The sequence below is a fragment of the Ctenocephalides felis genome, unplaced genomic scaffold (assembly GCF_003426905.1).
Source record: "Ctenocephalides felis isolate EL2017-DRISC unplaced genomic scaffold, ASM342690v1 CF-g0.4_SCAFFOLD_00845, whole genome shotgun sequence".
NCBI classification, from domain to species: Eukaryota; Metazoa; Arthropoda; class Insecta; order Siphonaptera; family Pulicidae; genus Ctenocephalides; species Ctenocephalides felis.
The window spans coordinates 88,936,267-88,953,099 of NW_020536999.1; the positions used below are offsets into that span (position 1 = coordinate 88,936,267).

General features: G+C 29.1%; 2 protein-coding genes across 2 annotated transcripts in view; one reads left to right on the forward strand and one right to left on the reverse strand.

The window, feature by feature from the left end:
- Positions 1-3,036: 3,036 nt before the first annotated feature.
- LOC113371500 lies at positions 3,037-5,117 on the forward strand. The gene has a single exon (XM_026612127.1). It carries the CDS (start codon positions 3,165-3,167, stop codon positions 5,037-5,039), a length of 1,875 nt encoding a protein of 624 aa, XP_026467912.1. The 5' UTR covers positions 3,037-3,164; the 3' UTR covers positions 5,040-5,117.
- A 7,343-nt stretch (positions 5,118-12,460) lies between these two features.
- LOC113376735 (flightin-like) overlaps positions 12,461-16,833 on the reverse strand; it is a 48,502-nt gene continuing 44,129 nt past the window's right edge. Inside the window, exons 2-4 of the mRNA XM_026616774.1 lie at positions 15,219-15,315; positions 12,701-12,853; positions 12,461-12,636 (exon numbers count right to left, since the gene is read on the reverse strand). Of these exons, the coding sequence (XP_026472559.1) occupies positions 12,507-12,636; positions 12,701-12,853; positions 15,219-15,304 (369 nt within the window). The 5' untranslated portion in view covers positions 15,305-15,315 and the 3' untranslated portion in view covers positions 12,461-12,506. The remainder of the gene's footprint in view (positions 12,637-12,700; positions 12,854-15,218; positions 15,316-16,833) is intronic.

Below are 16,833 nucleotides of genomic sequence, written 5' to 3' on the forward strand. Positions count from 1 at the left end.
ATACACTATTTTTTATATCTGTATTTATTTGTTAATTCATAGTAAGTTTTCTGCCCAAGGACAGGGTTTTCTTATTTATAAACCTCTTTTACACATTTTACTTTTAAAACTTCTGCTTTGAAGCATCTGTGTCTTGTGCTTTAACATTTAAAATTAAGCTAATTATATAATGAAGTGAAACTTCGTAATGCAGAAATAGAAAGCAAGAGATAAAAATTTATTTCACAAGTTTTTTTTAATGCAAACTTTATTAACATAAGTTTTCAAAAAGCTATAACTTTATGCGGTATCCTAATTATTTTTCGTGAACACATTTTATATCTAATTTAACCCTTTCCACTCGGATGCCGCCGCTCCGATGGCAAAATACGTACTTCTTATGCAATTAGCGAGTGGAAAGGGTTAAATTCCTTTTATTTTTGTAATATTTATTATGTATAGGAAGGGATAGGAATTGATTTTACGTTTTTTTCAGACAAAATTGATTAAAATCAATTTTCAAGAAGCCATAATTTTATGTGGTATCCTAATTATTTTTTCTGGATACATTTTATATCTAATTTAACCCTTTCCACTTGGATGCCGCCGTTCCGGTGGCAAAATACGTACTGATTATGCAATTAGCGAGTGGAAAGGGTTAAGTTTTTGTTATTTTTGTAATATTTATTATGTATATAACCGTTTTTAATTTTTAAACAAATTAATCGTTTAATTAAAAATTACTAAAATATATGACTTTACGTTTTCTCTAAATTGTATATGCAGGAAATTTTTTAATACCTGTAATTTAGTGCTATATTATTACTGAACCTTAATTATTAAAAAAAATATATCATTAATCAAATAATTAACTAAATTTACAATAAGCTTGTGCATAAACATTTTTAATTCGTGAACAATTTATTATCTAAAAGTTGCTTCAATTATCCAATTTTTTGTTATACAGTTTTATTCATTGTTAATTTAATCAAATATGTTATCGTCATTTTTTATCAAACATTTATTATCTAAAAATTGCTTTATAGAATATGTTTTGTTATATAGTTTTATTTATTGTTAATTTAATCAAATATTAATTTATTATTACAAAAATTAATTTCACATGCTTATAATGATTTTTAACTGAAATAATTTAATATCTAAAAATTATCAAAATATTTGACTTTACATTGTCTTTAAATTTTATATACAGGAGATTTTTTAAGACCTGTTTTTATTTCGTAATAATTTAATTCAGTGCTATTTATTATTAAACAAATAATTAACTAAATTTACAATAAGCTTGTGCTTTAAGTACTTGAAATACTTTTGATTAAAAATTTTAATAATAAATTAATATTTGCTTCAATTAATAAAAAATAAAATTGTATACAAAAAATATTCTATAGCATGTAAAATTAAGTACTTTTTATTAAAACTTTTAATAATAAATTAATATTTGATTAAATTAACAATAAATTAAATTGTATAACCATTTTTATAATTGGAATAATTAATATCTAATAATTGCCCAAATTGTCTTTAAGTCATATATTGATTTTAATTTAAACGATTCATGTTAGATAATTTATAAAAGTTTGAGTTTACAAAAAAACGTGTATATAACAATATTTAATTATTTAACAAATTTATAATTAGCAATTAGTTACTTTAAATTTAATTTTTTCAACTAGACATTTTTTATATACCATTTTAATTTAAACAGGAACTGAGAAAATGCTCCTTTTATTTATTTTTTGAGAATTTTACGTCGTTGTTTTATGATAATTTGAAATTATGAAATTTTATTTATTTGAATTTAATTAGAAACTTATATAATTTTATAAGTTAAAAAGTAATACACAATTTTTTTTTGAAAATTTGAAGCAGTTTTTAAAAATTATGCAAAAAACTGGAACAAATGCACTGCATATATTTTTCACTTTGTTAATTTCAAGCAAATTCACCTATTATTCCACTTTTAGCTACTTTACTAACCAAAATCAAGTCGCATTAGAAGTTTCACTTCAAATATATTTTTGTTTAGCAAAACCTATATAAATGTAATTCGTGCTGATGAATCATGTAGTCCTGTGCTTATTATTTAAACTAATAACCATTACATAGTTTAATGAAACTAAAATATTATTATTATGATATTTAATTATTATTATTATAAAAAAAAATAACAATGGTTGAATTGAAGACATTTTGTATCGAAGAAGTTTAAACTTTTGATATGCTTTATCTGTTAAAATTCAGCCTCAATGATTTTTTTTTTAAATGTGGGACATTTTGTATTGAAGAAATTCAAAGTTTGTTTACTAAATTTGAATTACATTCTTAGTATGGTTTCATCAAAAAAGTTAAGAAATGTTTTAATAAACAAAGAAAATTATCTAATCATTGTTAGAATTATAAAAAATGCAATTTGAAACTGTGATTATAGATATTGCTTGATTGTGATTTATAAAAACCTGCAGGTCTTACGTAATTAATTATATACTTAATTTTCAACTATATTAAGTTTATTAACTTTTTTTTTACATTTTTATTGTTTAAGTTTTGCACGATTAGATTTGCTTAGATTAGTATATATGTACATATCATTTGTATCGATATGTTTGTTATAACAAATTGACCAAAAACCTAATTTCTAGAGATAGTTTAGTGAAGTAGATTTTATTGTAAATACTCAAAAGTGAACACAATGCATACATATTGATAATTATGAAAATTTAATAATTAATAATTATTGACTGAGGTCACACAAATTGATATTGATAGTTGGAAGACGATTGCAACATTTTATGAGATTGTGATATCGATGAAATATTAAATTTGTTTATTAAAACTTTTATAACTCGAAAAAGAATTCGATTTGCTAATTATATGTTTTGTCAACCTTTCTAGTAATTTTGTACTCATGACGTTACAACTTGCAACAAGAAATTAGTAAGTCGAATTTTTTGGCGAGAACATAAACGTTTTTTCGTTTTGTCACAAATATATGATAATGTATAAAAATTCCAAATTAGTTTAGGTTGCTATGGTGATGCCAAACTGTTACCTGTTATTGATTTCTATTTGTCAACTTGAAACAATTAGCTGAGTCTTGTGCCAAAGAACCTAACAATTTACCTGAGTCTGTTTTATATTTATTGCCAAGTTATTTCCTTTACCCCATGGCTAAGAAGGGGGCGACAGTCGCTCTACAAATAGACGTAACCAACGAGGAGGATTGGGAAAAGATAAAAACCGAAAAGAAAGGTGTCATCCTAATCGATGTCTATACGGAATGGTGCGGCCCCTGCGTCGGCATGTGCGGCAATCTCAGGAAAGTAAAACTAGAAGTCGGAGGCGAGAACATCACCTACGTCACCGCCAAAGCGGATGCCATCGAAGAACTGCAGAGGTTCCGGAAAAAAAGCGAACCCACGTGGATGTTCATCGTAGAAGGCAGGATGACCAACCTCATGTTTGGACCGGATGCGCCGCGTCTGATGCGCATGATTGTGCAGGAGGTCAAGAAGGAACAGGATGTCCAAGCAGGATTAAAGGAGCGTGTGTCCATGCCTATTACTTCTATAGCTCCCGAGGAGAAAAAACGGTTTGCAGAACTGGAAGAGTTACATGGAGCAGCTATACGTTTGGAGCAAGAACTGTTGAAGAAAAAACAAGATGAGTACCGAATGGAAGTGGCCGTGGCTGTATCCGAAGGCTTGCCTGATCACAGTGTACTAATCCTCTGGCCACATGCTCTCGATGCTTTGTCAAACATTATGGACCACTGCGAAGAACTCCAATTGCAAATTGTAACCTTCGAAAAAGTTGTGTTAGAAAACACTGTTATTGATGAATGTTTTTTTGGTGCCGAACCATTCCATCCAGCAGCCTTACGTGTTCTCTCCAAAGGCTTAAGCATGATAATTTTGCTTCAAACTAAGGAAGAATTCACAATGTCGTCTATCGAAGAAGCATTAATAAGTATTATTGAAAGTGGTTTAGGTGATAGGTTTATACTCGAATATACTGGTGAGAAATTGGAAGAACCTCCTGAGCTCGAACTCATGGGTGAAGGCTACGGTGAAGAAGAAACGCAACCGTATGAAGCTATTACTGCTGCAGCACCAGCACCTTCGGATGTGTCCACCAGTGCACCGAGTGATTCTGATGTTGATGAAGTGCTGAAGGCATCCTATCCCGAGATGATGGGTGAATGGGGCCAATTTGTTAAAACCAGTCCGGATGCATCCCAGAAACATGCAGACAGAATGTCCCAGGGGGATTATTCCAGAGACGAAAGCTACGTGGAGGAGGAATACGCAGTCCACGAGGAAGAACCAATTCTGATAGCAGGTATTTATACACCTACTAATAACATTGCTAGAGGATCCGCATTGGCAGCTTTGTTTCCTTCGGTGGCAGCAGAATATATACCTCAACCCCCTTCATCAATACCGCCGCACGTTGCTATTATATTCGACGCTTTCAAAAAGAAAGACGTCATGGACATGGTTAAGGAAAACGTTGCTTACATCATGAACATGGGAGTCTTCACCTCCGCGAATCCAAGCACAGCAGAACTCATAGCTAAATCAATTAAAGAATACGAACAACAAAGACCACAACCTGGTCAAAAAATAGTCGTCATGGTCATGAAGAAACCAAGTGCTGGCCTACTATCTCTAGCTCAACTCGGTCCTGTCTACGTAAGTCCTAATGCTGAAATTGGAGAAGTCGAGTGCAAAAAATTCTTCCCGCCTGGATACTCCGAAGGACCTTTCACATTGGAAGAAGATGTAGAGAAGGAAGTTGTGGAAGAGACCAAGACAAAGAAAAAGAAGAAACAGAAGAAGACTGAAGAGAAAGTCGAGGAGAAAGTTGAAGAAGCTGCTGGAGAAGAACCGAAGGAAGGTGAGACGAAGCCAGCTGAAGGTGGTGAAGGTGGTGAGCAGCCTGCCGAAGGGGCTGCCGAAGGGACTGCCGTACAGGGGGAGGAGAAACCAGCCACTGAAAATGAAGCTATTACTGCTGCACCCGAGGAAGCCCCTGCCTAAAAAAAATAATACTTACATTGTAAGAATTATTAATTGAAATTATTATTAATAAATCATATTTTAGTCAAAATATTTCATCATTTTAATCACAATCAAAAAATGTTGCAATAAGTCTTCGAATGCTTTCATTTAGCAATAATATGCTTTCAGATATTATTCATATAATGGTATGAGGTTACAATGTTTAGTCGCTTTTCACATTATAAGTTATTGTATGTATGCATATAGATTACGATTAATGCTAAATATTTATTTTTATATTTAACTAAAATAATATTGTTTAAATAAATAATTATATATGGGTTGTTGACAATATAATATAATATAATTTTTTCATAATACTTGTTTTGTTTTAAGTTTTGTCATAAAGTCATCTTGTCCCTGAAAGACTTCTTCTAAAATGAACTTATTTTAAATAGTTTTTTTTTCTATTTATAGTGCATCTGGTTAATATTTAAATATTTATAGGTAGAAACAAATTAAATTTTCACTTTTCATCGATAGAGACTAATAAAGTGTTATATCTGGAGCATAGCTCTGTACGGATCAGAGACATGGACTCTAAGAAAGGCCGACAAAAACTATCTAGAGTTTTGAAATGTGGTGCAAGGGAAAAGGAATCTTTGATTTTGTGGTGGCTCTCACACCATGGACCCATATGCCATTATGCTTACTTATCTATGCATGGGCCTGTCTTCGGGCGGACTACCGTTTAATATTTTATTATTCTTAATTATTTATATTTAAAAAACAGTTAATTAATTAACTTTATTGTAATTGTCCAAAAATCAAAACTGAATTTTTTTGTATTTTTTCACGTTTTGAAGATTTCTGAACATTTTGGCATACCTTAGAAAAAAAGGATATGTGTGTATGTATGTATGGATACAATTTTTTGTCTACGTTTTCGGGCGCATGGATCAACCGATTTGAATGGTTCAAAAAACATTCGATTCCTATAGCAATATATACCATGGTATGGAAATGTGCTGATTAGCTTTTGGTAGAAGCAGGTCCAGCCGATTCGGAGATACAGAGCAAAAAGAGCAGAAAATAGAAATCGAGTTTTTGAAAGAACGGAGCAAGCGATTTGAATGATTAAAAAAATATTCTATTCGAAATGATGGGGAAAAGTGGTGATTAGATCTTGGCACAGGCAGGTCTAGCCGTTTTGAAGATATCGAGCTAAATGTGCAAAATATGGCAGTTTTTGAAAGAACTAATAATCCGATTCGAATGATTCAGAAACTTTTCTGCTTGTATTGAAGAAGCACTTGTTTTGGATTTTTTTTATTTGAAAATTTGAAACATTTAAACTATTCGATTAGTATGAGTGATGTATAAAAGAATTTTGCACAAAACTAAATTTTGTATAATATAGTCAATATAGTCTTGTTTTAAGTCTTACAACAACTCGATATACTCCAAAATCTATTGAGTATGAACACCTTATTTGAAGGTTTTTAACATTTAAATAGGCATACAATTTTTTGAAGTTGCAGGTAATTTTCAGATGCATTTTGCGAATTCTTAGAAAGGGTTAAATTTCTCATCATCCTTTTTTTTATAGAATTTTAAACGCAATTTACAGATATATTTTCAAACTGCTATAGAATTTAATCATCAATAATATTATGTTACATTACAAAACTCAATAATAACTCCATTCACATAAATATCATCTCTGAACATAAAGAACTAGATTAACATATGATTAACATCTTATTTAATTGTGATGGTTTCTAGTGTTAATTATTAAAAAAATCAATTATTGTATTTTTTCAGATTCATAATTGTTAAAATATTTCATAATTATTTATATTTAAAAAACAGTTTTATTTAAAAATATTTAAATTTACCGGTTAGGTTTTGATTTTTTTTTTTTGCAATGTTTGTTACGTGATCTAATAGTTTCAAAGTTCATACAGTTGCTTTAAAAATGTCAAAAAATATTAAGCAAAAGTTATTTTTATTAAATAAAAGTTTTGCTAGTGTTTATAATGATAATTTGTTATATTTATAATAAAAAAAAACAATATAAAAATTTATAAAAAATATTCATTAATAAATAATATAAGTTTGAAGTTTTGTGTATAAAATTTATGACAAAACTAATTTATAATAATTTAACCGCAAAATAGAAGAGATTCAACTTGGAAATGTGGTAATAATAATATTTAATTATTTTAATTTTAATTCTTAGAATTAAGTTTAGATTATGAGAAAATATATTGAGAATCAAAGACATAATTTCCTCGAGCTCTAAAAAACACCATCAGTGTCATTCACAGAAGAACTTTCTATCAATTTCTTACTACCTAAAATGTGACATCTACATCCAGGAAGAATACAAAAAGACCAAGTTTATTTGAATGACCAAGTTTATTAAAGATCTTGCACTTGATTTAGACACATCAGAAACCACAATGTCGATAGCCCTATATATGTACAAAAGCATAGTAATACGGCTATTTGTCTATTCACATTCTTATTTAATCGAGAAAACTGTCTTATAGATATGAAACTAACAAGAGAAGTTTATTCGAATGCGCGAGTTTATTAAAGCACTTTATTTAGGCACATCAGAAACAATAATGTCGAGAATCCTTATATATGTACAAAAGGATTCTTCACAAAGGAGCACATTCTTCTTTAATCAAGAAATAGTCTTATAGATATAAAAAACAAGAGAAGAAAGTTTTTTAAGACAGCCATTTTAGGTACTCACATGAGAACGTCCTCATAAATATAAAATATGTAAAATACAAGGTACAACGATGGGAAGTCTTAAATGTGACTTGTTTATCAATGAAGAAGACAAAAATTCCATGTGTATTCAAATGAGCAAGTTTATTAAAGCACTTTATTTAGACACATCAGAAACAACAATGCAGAGAAGCCCTTTGTATGTACAAAAGAATACTAATACAAATTTATTATTTATTATTATAATTATAGGGTGTCTATGCACGTTCTTATTCACTCGAGAAAATGCTCTTATAGATATGAAACACAAGAGAAGAAATTTCTTTAAGAGAGCCATTTTAGGTACTAACATGAGAACGGCCTCATAAATATAATATGTAAAATACAAGGTACAATGTTGGGAAGTCTTAAATGTGACTTGTTTATCAACAAAGAAGACAAAAAGACCATGTTTATTTGATTGAGCAAATTTATTAAAGCACTTTATTTAGACACATTAGAAACAACAATGTCATGAAGCCCTATATACATACAAAAGGATACTAATACAAATTTATTATTTATTATTATTATAGTTATAGAATGTCTATGCACATTTTTATTTACTAGAGAAAACTGTCTTATAGATATGAAACACAAGAGAAGAAATTAATTTAATAGAGCCATTTTAGGGTCTCACATGAGAACGTCTTCATAAATGTAAAATATGTAAATTAAAAGGTACAACGATGGGAAGTCTTAAATGTGACGTGTTTATCAACGAAGAAAGAAAAAAAGAACATGTTTATTTGAGTGAGCAAGTTTATTAAAGTACTTTATTTAGACACATCAGAAATAACAATGTCAAGAAGCCCTTTATATGTACAAAAGGATACTAATACAAATTTATTATTTATTATTATAGAATGTCTATGCACATTCTTATTCACTGGAGAAAACAGTCTTATAAATATGAAACTAACAAGAGAAGAAAGTTCTTTAATAGAGCCATTTTAGGTACTAACACGAGAACGTCCTCATAAGTGTAAAATATGTAAAATTAAAGGTACAACGATGGGAAGTCTTAAACAGCATTTGTTTACCCATAATGCAGATTTTCTTTGAGAATGTTATAAAACAAATGTAGAACAGTTCACAAATTGAAAATTGCTACCTCGATACTAACTATTGTAAATTTACAGTCATTGCTGTCCGGATTCTAATTCTTGTATACTTACATAAGGATGATTGTAAGCATGACTTTCTATTTATAATTAGAAACTTATTATCGAAATTGATTTTAACAATATTATTATGACCAGGTGGTGTTTTTTTGCATAAATGTTCTACACATAATACTTCTGTGCTCAGGAAAATAACAGTGTATATAAATATAACTAAATCAATTAGTAGACGAATCCAAGAGTTTACATAAGCTACTATAATAATTTAGATATGCTGTTTATATTAGAATTCTGGTAAAGAAATCTTTACAAATATGATTGTATTATCGGAATTTACAAGTTATAAATAAAGTTGTTCATTTATTATTACCATTTGGACCAAATTTGAAAACAATTTTGGAATTGGAGGAGATAAAGTAAAAAATGTTTTGTTCTGAAGGAAAAATATTGTTTTCAAATAAAAAGACTAAAATAGTACTCATAAAACCATACAAAATCTATGAAGGTATTATGAATTGTGTATACCTTATTGAAGAATTAATTCCATTAATTATTATAGTTATTCACTTTATCTGAAAACTTTGCAAACATTAATAAATGCACCGTTTCTACTCTGAGACCAAATTTCAAAACAATTTTGGAATTGGAGGAGATAAAATCAAAAATGTTTTGTTCTGAATGAAAAAGATCGAGTTATCAAATAAAAGGACTAAAATAGTACTCATAAAACCATACAAAATCTTTGAAGGTATTATAATCTGTGTATACCTTATTAAAGAATTAATTCCAAATGCTCATAATAAACTATTTGAATAATATGTATGAGATAAACAGATATGAAAATATTTTCAACCAAAACCGATTTTTTAACATATCAGAAGTTCTAATAAATATAGATATATTGACCATTGAGTTGCCAAAACAGTGTAAAATGGTGGAGTTCGAGTAAAATAGCTAAAAGACTAATATGCTCTGATTGTAGTTCAAAAATGAGAGAAGAGGAAACACCGCAGAAATTTGGTTCCTACAAAAATTGAAGAAAAAATGAGGCTGAATTGCTAGAATGCAAAAAGATAATTCAATTTGTGAACAAATATTTTTTGCTGTAATATACTTTCTTATATATTACATGTGTCGATGTATTTATAATACGTGATCTTGTTTTGTGCATCAGAGACAACTTATTGTTCTATAAAAATAAGTGATCATATTTTAAATATATAAGTTAACCTTTTTAATATATATGAAGATTGTGATTCTAAATACATGTGTTATAATTTAATTGCTATATCGAAGTAGTGATTTGTATAATATTTAATAAGTTGTTTGAGACTTATTGTGAATGTGAAACTTTGCCGATATACAAAATCTTGAAGGATTTGCATTATTTAACAAGGTAAGAATTATTTTATTTGAATCTTAAACATTTGGCAATATAAAATTACAAATAAATTAGATTTTTGATATGTTGCAGAACAAATATTTAATATATTTGTTCAATATATTTTATATATTTGTTTAATATATATGCAACAAAAAAACTGATTATATTTTATATGAATTGCATAAAAGTTTAACGAGTTGGTTATGATTCAAGGGCATTATATATCAATTATCTATTTATTTTATTTATTTATGGATATTCTTATAATTTATTTGTGCAAAACTCATGTTTAATTGAAATTTCAATTACTTTTTGAACAACAGAACAGAATAGAAAGAAAATTTATTTCAGTATATAAATTACAAATTATATCATTTACTATAATTTATGATGCAAATCTTTCTACCCTAGGGTATTCCACTCAAAAATATCTAATTTTTACATTTCTTTCATTGGCTATTTATATTCATACAACTTTTTAACTTCCCGAAGGAGAAGTTTATGTTTTCATCAAAAAATCCGATTTGCTAATTTTATGTTTTCTCGACGTTTCAAGCCATTCTGAATAGAATGAGACCAAATTTGGAAAAAGTATATGTGCGTGTGTACGTGTGTGTGTGTATGTGAATAGATTTTTTGCCGTAATCGACATTTTCTCAAAAACGACTGGACCGATTTCAAAAATTTAAAAGCCAATCGATGTATCTTGGTGAGGACTATCGTTTGTCAGTTTTGTGCGACGATCGGCCGAGACGTTTCTTTATAAATAGCAAAAAGTGGAAAATTTTTCGTCCACGTTTTAGCCCGCAATTCTGCATCGATTTTGAAAATTCTAAAACCGTTCGAAAGATATTGGTTGGGAATCGTACTGATTAGTTTTTGGTAAAGATCGGCCAGGCCGTTTTCTTGTAATAAAATGTAAAAAAAAAAAAATTCGACCATTTTTTATCATTATTTTTTTGACGGTAGATACCATAGTCTTCTAGATCATACTAAAATATTACGGCCCTGCGACAATTGGTTTAACTTTAAAAATTCGTCAAAGTTTGCAAAAATTGGTATCGTTTTTTAGGCATTTGTTAAAATTAGACCTTTTATCGACGCCTAAACCTAATAACCTAAACCGATTTCAGAAATTTAAAAGCCATTTGATGTATTTCGATGAGGACTATTGTTTGCCAGTTTTGTGCGACGATCTGCCAAGCCGTTTCTTTGTAATTTGAAAAAAAAGTGTTAAACTTTTCGTTTTTAAACCATTTAAGCTCATACTACCGAACAGATTTCAAAAAATCAAAAACTGTTCGAAAGATATTAGTTGGTAATGATACTGATTAGTTTTAGGTGAAAATCTACCGAGCCGTTTTCTTGTAATTAACTGTTAAAAAAAAATTTAAGCCGATTTTTGTGGAATTTTTTTTAGCGATATATATCATGGTCTTATAGAACTTACTGCGATATTACGGCCTTACGACAAGTAGTTTAGTTTTAAAAATTCATCAAAGTTTAAGAAAATGAGTAGTTTTTTTGACGTTAGTTAAAATTAAAATTAGACGATTTACTTGGTATAACGATAGAGTACTTGGCCCCAATAAACACACTAAATCATTAAAGTCCTCTAGAAACTGGTTCAATTATAAAAAATATTGATTTTTGAAAATTTTCTTTCAGAAAATATTCCGAGAGTTAACGTGTTCCTTCGTTTTCAATAATGTGTAATAAATCCACTCGGAATACTTTTATTTACTTATAAATTAATTTATTAACTTCCCGTAGGGTAAGTTATTAAAATGGGCCGAAAATTTTTACATTTCTCGACGTTTTGAAGTTTTCTGAACATTTTGGCATACCTCAGAAAAAATGGATGTGTGTGTGTATGTATGTATGGATACAATTTTTCGTCCACGTTTTCGGGCGCACGGATCAACCTATTTTGATAGTTTTGACGCAGTTTACAATTAACAAATTAGCAATAAAGTTAATTTGTTTTATAAATCTATTACCATTTTATATTAATTAAATTAATCAAAGAACGTATATACTAGTATTTTTACATAATAACAATTTAAATGTTGGAGAATTTTAGAGACCCCGCCGCCATGTTGAATTTAGACTGTGCCTTTGTTTTAAAAAAAATTACAATTAGCTATACATGAAATGGATCTTTTTATTTCTATTAATTCACATCATATTCACAATCAAATTCAAACAAATTATCTATAAATTGAATGTATATCTACGTTCGTTGTAGCCTTTGTAATGGGCTTGATAGAATCTGTTGTCTGTCCTGATGTGTGACCTCAAAATGGTGTCTTCTATTTCGGCTTGTTTGTAGGATGAAGATTTGCTAAAGGATAAAATATAAATTATTTTTATATAGATAAATATGTACGTGTGTGTGTTCTACTAACTTTAAGTATGTCCTTAGGGCCCTCTCGGCCCAATATTGGGGTCTCGGTGGGGGCACCCTGAGACCCTTTTGACGTTTGTCCAAGTAATCCAAGACATCGTCGTAATAGTTCCTCATGTAATCATTTATGTAATGGTATTGTTGGGTTTTTGGCCTAAAAAGGAAAAGATAAGATAATTTAGATTAATTATTTATGAAATAAATTTATTTATGGTGCTTTTATAATATAACAACTTAAATGAATTCCTTGAAGAGATTTGTTTAGCTTTTGTTTAATTGTTTACAAATAGTATATTTGTTACAAAATAGCTTATTTGAAACAAATTAATTACTTTTTGTAGCGCTCTGGTAGCGTCAACGCCATCTTTGATTTATGGTCGACGCCATTTTGATTTATGGTCAACGCCATCTTTGATCTATGGTAAACGCCATCTTTGATCATAGATTGAGAATTGTGTTTGGGGATTTATTTATTAATGTAATTTTTAAATCAGATTAATTTGAATGATGTATTTGATCATTTTCACAAAATTAAATATTTTATATTAATGTGTAATATTATGTGTCTCGGTACACTTTAAAATCTTATTTGATATCACTCCTATCACTTCAATTTTAATTGCTTCAGCATATAATAAAGGTAAAATAAAAATGGGAAATCTAATATGAGCAAACTTTTGCATCTGGCTGTATATATATATATATATATATATATATATATATATATATATATATGTATACATTAATAAATCAATGTCTGTTTTTATGTTTATCCTAGCGTTGACATTTTTTATCTATTTTAAACGACCGACATAGATTTCATTAAAAATAGATTTTTGCATTCGCGCTCGTGTGACATCTTTGAGAAAAAAAACATGAATATAAAATTAAAAATAAATAAAAATCAAATCGAGTGCCATAAATCTTGTCCGTCGGGGAAAATAATAAATTCGATTGAAAATAAACTTATATAATATATATGTGTGTGTGTGTTTGCAATTAATCATTGTAGATGCAGTTGGTATCACTGTGGAACTATTAACGGCATTGTATTCGCCGTTTAACCGTTACTTCAAAATTTAATTATTTAATTAAGAATATTTTTTTTGTTATTTTAATAATTTTTACAACTGTCCTGAAACGGACATCAAGTAAAATAGTTGACATAAAAGTGAAGGAGTTGGCAAAATACGAATCATCTGACCATTGCCATTGATTTGTCGAAGGTCTTATCTATTGTTGATTAATGCAAAAGAAATTTTCTTTGCAATCTGGCTCTGGTAGAGAATAAATTTGTTATTTAATCCTAAATTAATTATAAATGTGGTGAGAAGATTATGTAAAACGAAGATTATGTTTTGTTTCCCTATCTAGGCATACTTCAGAAAAAATGGATGTGTGTGTGTGTATGTATGTATGGATGCAAATTTTCAGTCACGTTTTTGGGCGCACGGATCAACCGATTTGAATGGTTCAAAAAACATTCGATTCCTATTGATAGGGAGATGTGCTGATTAGTTTTTGGCAAAGGCAGGTCTAGCGGTTACGGAGATAAAGAGCAAAGAGTGCAGAAAATAGAAATCGGGGTTTTGAGAGAACGGAGCATCCGATTTGAATGATCTAAAAAACATTCAATTAGTAATGATTGGGAGAAGTGTTTTTAGAAGATACGGAGCTAAATGTGTGAAAAATGGCAGTTTTTGAGAGAACTAAGCGTCCGATTTAAATGATTCAAAGAACTTTCTGCTCGTCTTAACAAAATAATTGATTTTGGAAAAAAAAATTTTGTTTCAACTTTTATTTTTAATTTTTTCTTTAATATTTTTTTTGTATATCGAAAAGAATTCACATTTTATTTTTGATTTTGTCTATAATTCTAATATACTTTAAACAAATAATTTCAACTTTGCAATTCAGTTTATTAAATTCTTATAAATATTAGATAATGTTACAATATTAATAATAATCTATTTGAAAACATTCAATATTCCTCGAACTTTCCGTTATGGTGCGGGAAGTTCCAGCAATTTGCCTTAAGGCACGATGCCATACACCCCACTAGTTTATCTTTTTGTTTATACATAGAAAGCAATGAGTAATATTGATAAATATTAATTCAGGCTACTTGTTAAGGTTATTTAATGCATTTCGTCCTCTGGATTTAATTCATAAGATATTTTTAAATTTGATGGAATGTAAAATCATTTTGCAATTGTATTTCAATCATTTTGTGATCGTTATGTAATTAACCTTGCGATAAAAAAACAAGAAAATAAGATAAAAAGCTTCCAATGGTACACTTGCGCGCCCCTATGTCTGGTTCCGGAACTATTATGTACTAAACGCTTCATCTATGGCTTTAGTCTTTCAAATAACTTATCTAAGTTTATTATATTGTAGAATAATATAAAGAATAAGATAATAAGACTAATTTCTTATTATTTATTTAAAACTTATTATTAATTATATTTCGTAATTTAGTATTGGTTATATTATTATTAAATTTATTTCCAACAGACCTGACCCAATGTTTGAATGTGCGATGCCTGATTTCAGGAATAGGCTCAGGTTCCTGGACAGTTGGTGCTACTACTTCCTCCGACATTATATTAAATTCTGAAAAAAGGAAATAAGGTAAATAGACTTATAATTTGTTTATAATATTTAATTTATAATTCTTCTCCGGGATTTATAAAAATCGGTCGATTTTTGTTTATACATATATGTTTATATTTCTTGTAAACATACTTAAGTTTTTACTACATTGCGGTCGTTGCCAATTTATAAGCACTTACATTTAAAAAACCCTGTTAAGACAATTTTATAGAGACCGGATCAAAAACGCGACTTACGCGAGAAATTGCATTAAGTGGAATAGAACCAACAACAATGTGTTTTAACCGTTTCCACTCGGATGCCTCCGGCAGTAAAATTTATATACATCTCGGAATTCGCGAGTGGAAAGAGTCAAAGTAAGTAGACCGGCGTATTATGCGGGAAATGGTTTGAAGTATGATCGTATTAACGGGGTTTTACTGTATATAAATATAATTTTAAAGTGTTCTGAAGTTTGTTTAAAAATCTAAACCGCGGCATGAATTAATGGACATGATGTTTATGAGGTAATAAAGATATTATATGAATTGCCCATTGGCTGGTTGCCAATTTTGTCTTATATACAAATATATACATATGAACATATATGCATGTATGTATGTATATATTTAATATAATTTTGATTAATGTGTTACGTATCGTTTGTAAAATGCGTTAAACGACTTCTTATGATGTATCATGATATGTCTGTATTTAATTTGATAAATATTTATCGTTATATATATTAGCGTGGTCCTTAATATGGATATTTATAAAGTGCCATGCTTGCAGGGGCTTGCTCAAATGCTTTCAAATTGATAAAAAAAATCTCTGGAAATTTTAGCTCCCAATATTAACTTTAAGTTAGTCTGCAATCCAACCAAAATTTCTTGGTAGTTCTTCCTAAGCAAATACTTATTTTAAAAAATATATCAAAATTTTAACATTTGAGGCATTTGGAGGTTAGCTCGAGTAGTAGATTTGGAGTAAAACGCTTGATCGCACAGTAAATATATAGGTTTTTCACCGTTTGTGACTACCAACTTTTTCAACGCCAATTCTGCCTCTATGGGGCCAATTCCGCGGTGACACAACCATTAACAAAGCGTTGTTACGGCAACGCCATCTTATCTTTCTTTCTTGGTAGTAAAATCTGTGTATGTTATAAATGCACATCACAAAGATGCAGTTATCATAACATTCTTTTTTTCGTTTGTATATATGTAGTAAAATACGCTTGATCGCACTATAAATTGACAGCATTTTCACAGTTGTTACTACCAACAAAGAAGGATAAGGTAACGTTGCCATAACAACGCCTTGTTATCGGCTATGTTACCGCAGAAATGGCCTCTGGACCATTCTATTTCATTTGAGAATTGCTCTCTAAATTACTTGTAATTATAATTCTGTCAGTATTAAAAATTCATTAACATTTGATCAGTGTCATATAAGTGTAATAGATATTTTGCAATACGACTCACACTGACACATAGTGTCAAATGAAAAATATATTTTGACAAACATTCCTGTGTCATG

Coding starts and splice junctions, on each gene's coding strand:
- LOC113371500 (XM_026612127.1), top strand. CDS start 3,165: ATGGCTAAGAAGGGGGCGACAGTCGCTCTACAAATAGACGTAACCAAC.